Here is a 12531-nt window from a genome sequence, read left to right as displayed (position 1 = left end):
GAGGGAAATTTATGAAAACAAGTAATGCGAGGAAAAATTACAAGAAAAGGAGAGAAAGGAGAAGAAGTGAAAACACGCAGCTGAGTGCGCTCACGATATGTAAGTTGAACACCCCTGCACCGCAATGTAGCAGCCCGCCACTATACACGTATAGACTGCCTGCACGATGCGAAGACGGCGTCGCGTATTAGTGACTGTGCGTTAAACGTCCCATTTCTATGCCTTATAAAAGGAGCGTTTTTTGTACACAACAAATTGATATGGGTCATATATTCTGGCGACAACTCGTGTGTAGGGGCCAAAAATTGTTTTGGGGCCGGGTTATTTGCACACAGAGAAAAAAACTTGTTTAGGGGGTGTTTGGAAATAATTTGGTCACGCATGTGTACAGAAATACATTTTGATTCGCCCCCGGGATAGAATTACGGCTTTTCTTGATTTAACTTTGGGGCCGGACATCATCGAATATCGGAGGATATTATGAACCATAAAACAGGATATAATTATAAAGTTGACGCAATGGCTGGTAATAGCAGCTTATTAGTCGCCAATTGCCACCGTGAACCACGTGAACGTCGTCAGCTGCTGAGCAATAAAAATGAGCGAAAAGAACAGGAATCAACTCCCCAATAATCTGCCCCAGTTGCAGAATGTCATAAAGCGGGATCCAGAGTCATATACAGAAGAAGTAAGTATTTTTATTACTCACTAATTCGATTATGATTTGTAAAAAAAGTCACTGTCTATACGTGGGAACATATTACTGTAGCACCACGCGTGTAGTTTTATGTTGTGGTATGGCAGTGTATCCTATTGCCGGACACCTTGGCATGCTCACTCTAGGCGACACCGCAATACTTACCCGTGTTAAGAAACTGAGACTCCACTCACGCGCATTTGGGCCGCCCTTACTGCGGCAGCCCGAACACGTACTGTGTTCGGGCTGCGAATAGCTTCACCCAAGTTCACCGGATCCGGACCGGATCGGCCAAAAGAGATTCGGGAATTTAATGATTATTAATAATATGGTAAGAAATTGAAATGAAGGAATCAATACATACTTACAACTTAAGCCGGAATATTCACAATCCTCAAAACGAAGAAGTAATGTCCCAAAACTAGGCAAAAATGGAGGGATGTTTTTCCGACGTGCATTAAAAGTCGTTTGTACAGGAACCAATGGAGGATCGATATAGCCTTTTGACGAGGCAACGGGATAAATTTGATTTTTGTCAGCAAACAGGCGAAAAAACAAAAACAAACAATAAAAGAAAAATATACTAAAAAATAAAATAATAATTGAATATGCGTAATATGTGTGAATTTCAGTAAGTTCGTATGTTCATCAGATTTGCCAATAGCACTAAAGTCCATATAGAAAATATAACTTAAGGCCCCGACAAAAGGCTATCATTCGATACGTCGGAGAAAGATTACATGAATATTCATGAGTCTAGTTCCGTAAATTCTTGCTTTTCCCTTTGCCTGATAACCAGTCAACATACGGCCTTGGTTTTTTCTTTGAAAGAAATATATTTTCTTTTGAATTATTTGTTTTTTCTTTCTTTCTCCTTCATTTTTTTTCTTTTCTTCTGTTCTATTTTATTTTGCTTCGCCCTTTTTTTTATTCTCGTTATTTTGTTCCCCTACCTTCTCTTCATTTTTGGGTCGGTTTTTTTTTCTTCCCTTTTTTTTAGTTTTTGCCTTTTGTTTTTCTTTTTTATTCTTCGCTTTTTTTGTCTCTAATTTTCTTCTTGTCTTCTTTGTTTTCGAGAGATAATACTCATGGTGTCGTACTACAATTTTTTTATCATTATTATTATTATAGAAATCTACAGATAGAGGTAAATAAACAAGCGAAGAAATAAATTATTTAAGAAATATTTTCAGGGGCGTACCCAGAATTTTCCGTGGGGGGGGGGCAAATTCGTCTGCCCAAAAATTTGACAAGCAAAAAAAAGAAAACTTGTCTCAACCAGAAATAAATGATTTCGTACCAGAAAAAAAATTGACAAGCAAATAAGAAAAAAAAGGTCTACAAGTTCAAAAGAGGGGGCACTTGTGGCTCGTCGGGATCAGTTGTGATTCGTCATGGGGGCAGGGGTACGTCCATTGCATGAGTTATGACTCGTCAGAGGGGGGGGGGCTGTCTACCCCCCCCCCCTCTTAGGTACGCTTGTGAAAATATTCGTTGATCAAAATTATTGAGTGATCAGCAAATCATCTCTTTAAGATATTGATGCCCATTTTCTGGAACCCAGCAACTGAAAGGTCTGCGCTGACTTAGCCTAGAATCTAGAGGACTCCGTGATGTGAAATGATTTTAAAGACATCACGGAATCCAATGCTGGCTCTCACATATTTTAATTTTGTTCTTTCTCTCTTGTTTTTCATTTTATTTATTTTGTATACTGTGCATGCATGAATCGTTCTGTTAGTTTGAATTGTATGTTGTATGTTTTAAATAGAATTTAAAATAAATAAATGAAATGAAAATATATGCTAATCTCATTATCATCCAACAATTTTCATATACTATTGATGCTTATATCAATATCGATTTGTAATTTGTTTGAACGGAGAATATAAGATGATCATGAAATATGATTAAAATTCATGTTTGTTTCTAGATTACTATGTAATCTTTCATCTTGTTGGCATTCTTTAAGCCTCAATCATTGAGTATATAAAGCTCTGAGGGATATAGGCCTGTAATTGCAAAGAATTGAATTTGGTCATTACATATAGGATGCATAAATTCGCCGGGAATCTTGCTTATCTGATTGTTTTCCTGGCATCCAAGAGGCGCTTTTCTCGAATACGTCCCGTTCTTTATCTTAATTGTTTTGCTTATAAGAATTAATGAATAATAATGATGACACTAAATCAGCTTATCTATATTTCTACTGCAGTACCACTGAAGTATTGATGCAGAAATCAAATTTTGTGATAGATTTTGTCATAACATCCCAATAAAAGTCAGGCCTTTGTCATGTTCCTTTTCCATTTTTCTATAACAAGTGCGTCGCAAGGAGGCGGTGGGGTGGCCTTCCCCATCCTAACGCCCCCCCCCCAGAAAAGAACATGAGAAATGGTGAGAGCGAAGGGGAAAGCAATGGCGAAAAAGATAGCTTTGCGGGATTTTCTTTCTCTATAAACATTTGCTTCCGCGCAAGTTTGCGAGGAAATCATGAAAATTTAGTTTTCTCCTTTGTTTACCTTTCCCCGTTTTCCCATCTCGGCTTAATGCTATTTTGTTTCGTTGCGGCATCAAGTTTTTAAATATAATATTTGGGAACGGAACTTGTATTAAGATTACAGGTCAAAGTAATATATTTCTTCAAATTGATCAATACCAACTTTTCCGATCCCTAGGTAAGGGCGGTAAACTATATAATAACAATGATGTCAATTACCCACAAAGGCTACTTCTTCCGCTTTTCAGCTCTTTACTATAGTGCATTTATTTGGGGCCGCAGACGGCCTTATCATGAGCATGTAAAGGGGCAGTTATAAAGATTGTGAAAAAAATACAATATTACTAGATGATGGAAGTTCATATGTCATCAATCTCCTGTCGCCTATTTTGCGCCATTAATTTGATATTTTGCTTGTCACTTTTTGTTCCTAATCATTTAAATACACTGTTAAAAATGATTGAAAAAACGCTGTTTACGACACGAATCACACAATTGTTTAAACAAGTATTTAAAATCTTAAACAACAACACAGTTAAATTCAAAATTTGATTATCAATAATTAAATTCAAATATCAAATCAATAATTAAAGATTGATTGTTTAAGATTTTAAACACTTATTTAAAATGTTTAAACAACTACTGCACAATTCACACAATAAATAATTTTGTTTAAATTATTTTTTGACAGTGTAAGCACTTCATATAAATGAGCTCAATTAGGGGCGGAACCATGATTTTCAAAAGGGGGGCAAATTTTTCCAATGAAAAAATTTGACGAGCAAAAAAAAAAGAAGAAAGGTTTTCCAACCAAAATTAAGGAAATTTCGTCCAGGAAAAAAAATTGCTAAGCCAAATAAAACAAAATGAAAGAAATCTTTTTAACAAAAAAAAAAATTATTTGGCCCGAAAAAAATTTGACAAGAAAAAAAGGGGGAGGGGGCACAGTACGGTTTTAACACCATTTTCACAAATTTTCATTATGCTTCTCAAGGGGGGAGGACGAGCCGGCTTTGCCCCCCCCCCGGATCCGGCAGTGAGTTGGATGTTTTTAATGTGAATTTGACAAGCACAAAAGGGTCTTCAACATAAAATTGGAGGTCGTTTCGTATCAATTTTCTTTAGAAGGGGGGTGATTAAAAAAACCTATGCTACTGCCATGGTGATTAGAGATTATCAAAGCGGCAGAATTTTTTTTTAATCATAATTATTTATTCTTTACAATATCTTGATATTTATTTTAAAAGGAGGCAAAGTTGTTTTTCAGTATGTCCTTTCATTTAAAATCATATTCATTCCTTCCTAATTGCTATTACAAGTGAAAAAGACGAATAACATCAATAAAATCAGGATTCATATTTAAGAAAATCGTTATTCTAAATGTAAAATTAGAATCTGTAACTATTTCTTTAATATCTCATAATCACAAAGGGAATAATCATAATACAGACTAAAAGTTTCTACATGATCTAGATATCTCTTAATATAATTATAAAAAAAAAATCATGCTATTCGTAAATTTTATTTGTTCAGTATATAAAACACACACACACCAAGAGAACAGTCATGCTCCCCCCCCCCCTTCCCATAAACAAAGCATAAAAAGAATGAAAAGGAGAAAGAAATATAAGTTTATAACAAATGACAAATAAAAAAATATATATTATAAAACACAGAATGTAACAAAATAGCAATATATATGAAATAAATTATTTTTTTCATTAATACAGATTTTTTTTTTCAAATTAAAATGAAAAAATGGTATTGAATTACATGCCTAAATCACGAGGCGACTTGCCGAAAGTTTTGACACATGCATATTCATTAAACTGTTTTGTAAAGGTAGAGACGTCATCTTATGAATATTTATATACGCATGCGCAGAAACTATTTTCACTTTCTTCAAACATGGCGATCTCGCGATTGGAACAAAAGTCAGAAAATTGACGTTCTTTCGAAGGATTTCTTGGAATTGTATACATCAGTTTTAATTGAAAGTTAAGCTGATTTAGGAACAGTTTGTTTAGGTAAGATTGATATTCATCGTTAGATTTTTAATTCATTATTATCACCGGTTTTCTAATGCCAAACATCGCGAAGTTTTGTACTCCGGTGAGAATACATGGTGGAACTCAGGACCCCGACACTGTCTGAAGACGTGTCGGGGTCCCCGGGGCAAGGGCAGCCCTAGCTTAGAACTAAGCTTTCTTTCCGTAAAAAATCTTTATTCTTATGATTCAATAAATGTTAATGAATATATAATTACTCTTAAATCGGTACTCACCGGTTCTTTTCTTGAATTTTCTGCCAAATTCCCACGCTTCTGGCTTCAATTCTGCGATGGATTCTGTTGCCATAGACAGCTACACATGCAACTCTATTTATAAATGGAGCGCCCCTTACGAGAGTTGTTAATGCCGCGGAAAAATTGTTAGGCATTTTGGCCTGTGGTCAAGGCGTTCTTTTGTTCTATTTTTTTTATAGGTATGAGATCGAAATCACAGCGACTATTCACACTGTTCCATAATGATTCCGAAAGGAGGTGCAGCACCCCCCACCCACATGGGCGCAAATCCCAGGGGGACACTTCCCCCTAACCCAAAATAGTAGGGGCACATTATCAAATGTCCCCCTACTATTTTTGTTCTTTTATATATGATGGAAAGAAATAGGCCTACATCATTTAAATCGAAGTAAAACATGTATTTTGGACGAGACGACCTTCTTTTGGGGGTGATAAACCTTCCTTTTTGTTTTTTTTTTGTTAGTTTGTTTTTGTTTTTTTTTGCCTGTTTTCCAGCCCCTGGTCCCCTACCTTAGATTTCCACCCTTGCCTCCCACTACTCTTGATATTGTTTGCGAATCTGTTTTGTAAATTAAAGGGGAATTTCACCCTGATAAAAAGATGATGAAAATATGAGAAAAATCATTTCAAAATATCGATGAAGGTGTTATTTGACAAAAAATGGAGTTGATAGAATTTAGAATGCTTGATTTATTGTGACGTCTATAACGAGCAGTTGCTCTATCCTAAATATAAAATGCCCAAATTTCCCATTTTTAATGGTCCGTAACGACCCACTTTTTTCTTTTTGATAACAAGTATGAATTGATATAGGCCTACTAAAATGTACCATAAAAATCATTATCATGTATTTCTTGACATTTCATTTACTTTTTTACCATAATAATAGCTGCTTGCAAAGGCCTACGCCGTCACAAAAAAACCCGGGGGGCCGGGGGGGGGCACTTACATTGACGAGTGGATACCATGCGCGACCAAAAAAAACGTAAAAAGGATGTCCTTTTCACGATAGGGCACGTTACCTACGTAACGTGATAAGGGTGTCAAAAACACAAAAATAACGAAAAAAGGGTATCTATTAATTCGCTAGGAAAACCGTCGTGTTTAGGGTCTAATTTGCGGGGATGATAAAACAAAATCAAAATGTTTTATAAAGGATGTCCTTTTTGCTCCAACACTTCGTGTTTAGAGTCCGATTTGCGCGAGGTGTAGAAGGTGGGGTCGTACTAAACCAAATAAGGTAAAGCCGACGACCGAAGGACCCGTAACAATAAAACATTCCTGTACTTGTTTAGGGGTTCATTTCAGGGAATATTTGCCAAGAGTATCGTTTTGTTTCCAATACTTGTTAAGGGTAGGGTTTCACACGCCAATACTTGTTACGGGGTGCATTTTCAGAATATGGAAATTACGTGTTTAGGGTGCTTTTCGAGACCCCATGGTCGCGCATGGTATCCACTCGTGAATGGAAGTGGCCCCCCCCCCGGGCAAAAAAAAAATCTTACCTTTGAAAAAGATTGGTGGGGGATGGATTTTCCTCGAACGCATACCAATTTTTTTTCTGCTATTTTCATAATAAACTTTAAATGAATTCAACTTTGCACTACTTAATTTTTTCAAAGACAAAATAACAAAATTACATCTCGTCATCATCATCATCACCACTATCATTAGCATCACCATCATCATCACCACAACCGTCACCACAACCATCATCATCACCAAGATAATTTTCATCATCGTCATTGCCATCATCATCTTTTTTTTTTCTTTATTTTTTCCCCATCCCTTCTTCTTTTTTTTCTTCCAATATTCCTCCTTTTTTTTTAGAGCGGCACACCGTCATGCTCCCTCACTGATTATCCGCCTCTATATGCTTGGTGTTGTATAAATTGGCGGATACCTGAATGAAATACTGAAGAGAAAATAAGGAAAGGGAAAAAGTAAGAAGAAAAACAAGATGAGGAGAAGAAAAAAAGAAAGCCAAACAAATGAAACAAAACAATGTCAAAATTTCGTAATAAAGTCTTCTACATGTACGTCAGTTTAATAATGATGTTTTCATTGAAATGAGAACAAAAAAAGAATTGAAACCATAGGCGGCGGAAGCGGGGACGTTCCCCCCTAAATTTGTTGTTGACCTTTTTTTTTTTGCTTGTCAATTTATTTTCCTACGTCCCCCTAAAATGTTTGGGTTGAGAGCCTTTTTTTTTGCTTGTCAAAATTTTTTAGGTTGTCCCCTCCTAAAATTTGGGGCTTCCGCCGCCAATGATTGAAACAGGACTACATTATAATATAGTGTAAAGAAATAGAGGGAAGCTCCGAGACAATAAAAAGGTTGAAAAAGAAAAAAATGTGAAAACACAAAGCTCTCACAACATGAGCATAATAACAAATAATAACAAATAAGCGAGGACAAGTAGCTGAGGGACCCCCCCCCCAACTCTCTCTCTCTAGTTATCTATCTATCTATCCGACTCGATTATATAAGAGAAGAATTTACTAATCAAAATATTATGAGCAAAAAGCACGAGCTGATATTTTTTATGAATATTCAAAACTGATAGAGAGACGCAATCGAATTATTCGATTGCGACAAAATTGATGATCTGAGAATTTATTGTTTTTAGGAATTCATTAAAAGCATAAAGTTGATCAGCATTAAAATATGGCAGGCGCAACGCATGAGCTAAAGCTTTATAGGCATACACCGATAAAAAATTTTAAGTATTTTTGGTAATCATGAAAAAAATTGATATTTCATGAAAGAAAGCTCAAATCCCGAGGAGGAATATTCTTATGAATTGACTTTAAAAAAAACTGTGGTAAGCCCCATTTAATATTTGATTATAAGTCGAATAAAACAGTAAAAGCTGACAAACGTTCGCGTGATATTTGGCAACCTCCCCCCCCCAAAAAAAAATAAATAAATAAATAAAAAATAAAAAAAAGTTTTTAACTATAATAATGATCGAAGGTAATTTTGTCTCGCGTAGAACTGGACAAATGAAAAAAAGATTGTCACTAAAAAAATGAAGGTAATTTTGACCCACGTAAAATTTGGCGAGCCCCCCCCCCAAAAAAAAAAGGAAAAAAGGTTTTAACAAGCAAAAAAAGGCTAAAAAGGAGAAAGAAGAGACAAGAATAATTATGAACGAAATATCCCCATTACAAATAATGCTGTGATCATCATAAGGGAGCTAGGGGTCTCATAACTAGTATGAACAACGTATTTAATTCCAAAATATTTACTACAAATCTCAATAGGGGGATCGGGCAGAAATGCTCACCCCCACCCCCACCACCCCCGATCCGCCACTGATTCCAATCAATAATGACATTTATCTGCAATACTGATACTTTCAATCAAGATACTGATTGATACGCTTTACATAAATTATGAACGTCTGACAAAAAGATAATCTACCGATCACCTGACCGATCAGCTGACCAGTTCGCGTATCACTTCGGAGTTGATCACTCGTCGCAGCTGTGTGGAACGCTCACCGAAAATCAACAAAAAGGGCCTGAAATGTAAGTTTAATGATAATATATTTTAATTTGAACTACTTAATTAATACTTTTAATGTCTCCCCAACAAATGAAAGTCATATCACGTAACTCCAATTTGTATTAAGGCGTACATTTACCAAAGTCTTGGGTTGGAAATCAGAACAGCATTGTCTAACCCATATTTTTGGGTAATGTCGCCTATGAGGTCCATACATGTTAATGTTTGGACCTCATTGGTACTAGGAGTGGGCATGCTTGGCTTTATTTCAGTGCTTTAGAAATGACAACTATAGGAAAAACAATGAAGGAAAATTATCACTTGTTATTCTAAATATTCTAAAAATTATGAATATGATGAAATTATTTTATATTTTCCAACCATTTTCTTTGCACTGCACTTGCCACATACGAGCTCTGCGAAAAACTTTTTTTTACTTTTTGTGCGTGACAAATTTAATTTGTCACGCTCAAATTTCATAATTCCGGATGCGCGCCGGACAGGTAAAAATATTCTTGATTATAATGATGTAAAAAAGAATTGGTGTGATTTTTCATGATATATCATGTCATGAGTAAATTTAAGTTTTTGTTTGCTTTCTTCTATTGTCGATTCTGAGCAAATCTTTGTAATAAATTTGTGTTTGCTAACTAATTTCATTTTTTTTTAAATTGCGTGTTCGATATGGCACTTTCCAGTATTAATGTTCGTTCATATCGTGACCCTCGGTCATCAAGTTCTATCGATGCGCTGTCGATCGTTGACGGCTCTCTATCACAGTAAACCTCCCGCATGGACGGCCAGGGTACCTTGAGAACTAGCCGTCAACGATCTGATCGATGGAGCGGACGAGATTGAAATTCGGCAAATCAGGCCCAAAATCAGGTCCGTATCGCCATCAGAAAATAGATCAATTGGGATCAATTGTTAATGCAAAACTATGTTATGATATTTTAAGCATATTCAGTCATTTTAGAGAAAAATAAGGTAAAAGTTGGATTTTTTCGCCTTGTTTTTGCAATCTTGTTCTTTGAATTAATCTGTGAAATTGAACTGCGAAAGTCTTACGGTACGAAATTGATTTCGTATGCAGTACAGGGTGCTACATAACTTTGCCCAGTCAGGCAAGTGAATTTCTAAATGGTTGGAAAATACTTGCCCGAAAATACATTTCACTTGCCCGAAAAAAGTCCTTCAAAATAATGTTTTACCGCTTCAAAAGTAATTGCCCCTTTCCTCTCTTTTAAACGTGAACTAGTAAGTAAGTATTGCACCTTAATAATATTTTTTCAGTTATTTTAGTTCCTATTACCGAACTTGGTGTCAATACGCCATTTGATTAATATTCTCTTTTATAGTTTCCAAGGGCTTAAATATGACCTTGACACAAAATAAAAAGTGGAATCACTGAAAATAACTAAAGAAGGAAGAAGGAAGGAAGGAAGGAAGGAAGGAAGGAAAAAAAGAAAGAAGGAAGGACGAAAGAAAGGAAGGAAGAAAGGAAGGAAGGAAGGAAGGAAGGAAGGAAGAAAGAAAGAAAGAAAGAAAAAGAATTAAAGGAAGAAGGGAAGGAAGAAAGGAAGGAAGAAAGGAAGGAAGGAAGAATTAAAAAAAAATGAAAAGAGGAAGAAAACTCAAACTTGAAACAAAACAAAAATGCACAATCATCTAAAAAAAAATCTTGCTGATATTTGTTTAAAATATATTTTAAAAATTGTTTTGAAAAATATATGTTTTTATTTCTCTGTGAAATAAAATTTCAAAGAGAAACATTGACAAACTTCAAAATCAATTGAATCATCATGGCATCGTGGACATTTTTCTTCCCACACTGATCACAACAACACTCAAAACAACGGCTAAAACTAGTTATGAAAACTCAATAACTTGCTCCTCCGACCACATCACCAATTCAGTAGTCTGAGAATCCAAATAAGTATAAAAAATTTCCCGCCGATTTTGTGAGTATTTTGTGGGAAAAACTATTTTTCATGTGAATTTGATGCACAAGTACATGAAATTGCGGATATTACACTTAATTGCATGTAAAATCAAACGCACCCAAATATGTGGAATTCTCCTACACAGTCTGCTTGCATGAGTGGCTGTATAATAGAAAACATAAAGTTCAACGAATCTGCACTTTAATATTTTGAACTTGAATAAAATAAAGCAAATAGGCTAAAACCATGTAATATTACAGTTGTAAGTAGTTTTAGTATAATTCTTAATTGACAATGCAGTGTTCCAACTTACCCCGTATATGGGGTAAGTTGGAACGTTTGCGATGATGTTGTTCAAGGTGGATTTTTTCAGTAACCATAATCGAGTTAAAAATTTTATGGGGTACATTTGAAGTCCTTAGATATATGTTTCAAGTTGATATATTGATTGTTTCACGAATAAAATCCATTTGGATTTTACAGCCATTTTTGTCAAAAATGTTCCAACTAACCCCGGTCGCGGTCTCCCCTACATGTGAAAAAAGTACTAAACAGATACAGATGACAATAAAAAGATCCAGCCTTTCCTTGCTTTTCAATACTGCACTTTTACTTTTGCTTTCCTTGTTATAACTAAAAAAATCCTGCTTATTCTAAGCTGTCAAAAAATATTCAAATTTTGAGGTACAAAGTTTTATCTGCAGGACCACGATGTGTATAGGTCCAAAGCAATTTGTTTAAGCCAAAAATCATTTTTGTTTCCTACACAGTTTCTTCAGCAGTATCGCCACTACCAATCCAATGTACAGGTTTTTCAGCTGAAGCCCTCTGAATACTCCAAGAGTCTTGAAGAACTGATAATGTTCTTGAGTCAGGTAACAACAAATTTACCAACTTCATGTGTTTCTTTAATCTCCTAGATTAGTTTGACTTAAGGCAACCGCACACCTTACGATTGGTCTGCGACCCGATTTCAGAATAAAATGTAGTAGAATGTGATGTTAATATTGAGACTTGGAATATCTTACTGTGTAATGTTTGAAATCATTGTACAAATACCTATGTTCAATTCTGTGACTCTGCTATTATCCTTCTTAGAGTAAAAGCGAATTTAATATCTAGTCGTAATGACATCATAGCAGTCGTATGATTGGCTACGATTTGAAATAAATTTGGCCTTTACTCCAATATAAAGGCTTGCAATCTTTCAAAATTGTTATAACTCTTTCGTTTAATTTCAACCTCAAATAAAATGATATGTTCCATTCACATTTTCAGAAAATGAGCAAAATGCAATTTGTTCCAAAATCGGATCGCGAACAGTTGTAAGGTGTGCAGTGGCCTTTAGAATACAAGGACTTTTCTGAATGGTATTCATAATGTAAAATATATATCTATATTTTTGTTGAATATTGAATACCAGCTATTTTTATGTAAACTTCTAAATAGGTGATCGAGCAATTATATTACGAAAATAAGTAGACAAAAAGTAAAAACAATACAATGCGTACAAATGAAGAAATATGAAACAACCAACAAGCACAGTATTATCTGCATATACAGTCCGACCGCTCT

At 35.2% G+C, this 12531-nt stretch overlaps 1 protein-coding gene across 1 annotated transcript in view; it reads left to right on the top strand.

Annotated features, from left to right (window-relative positions):
- Positions 1–434: 434 nt before the first annotated feature.
- LOC121411521 (protein SDA1 homolog) overlaps positions 435–12531 on the top strand; it is a 33978-nt gene continuing 21881 nt past the window's right edge. Inside the window, exons 1-2 of the mRNA XM_041604293.1 lie at positions 435–688; positions 11727–11831. Of these exons, the coding sequence (XP_041460227.1) occupies positions 599–688; positions 11727–11831 (195 nt within the window). The 5' untranslated portion in view covers positions 435–598. The remainder of the gene's footprint in view (positions 689–11726; positions 11832–12531) is intronic.

Source organism: Lytechinus variegatus, chromosome 1, assembly GCF_018143015.1.
Source record: "Lytechinus variegatus isolate NC3 chromosome 1, Lvar_3.0, whole genome shotgun sequence".
Lineage (NCBI taxonomy): Eukaryota > Metazoa > Echinodermata > Echinoidea > Temnopleuroida > Toxopneustidae > Lytechinus > Lytechinus variegatus.
This window is presented reverse-complemented; position numbering and strand designations above follow the sequence as displayed.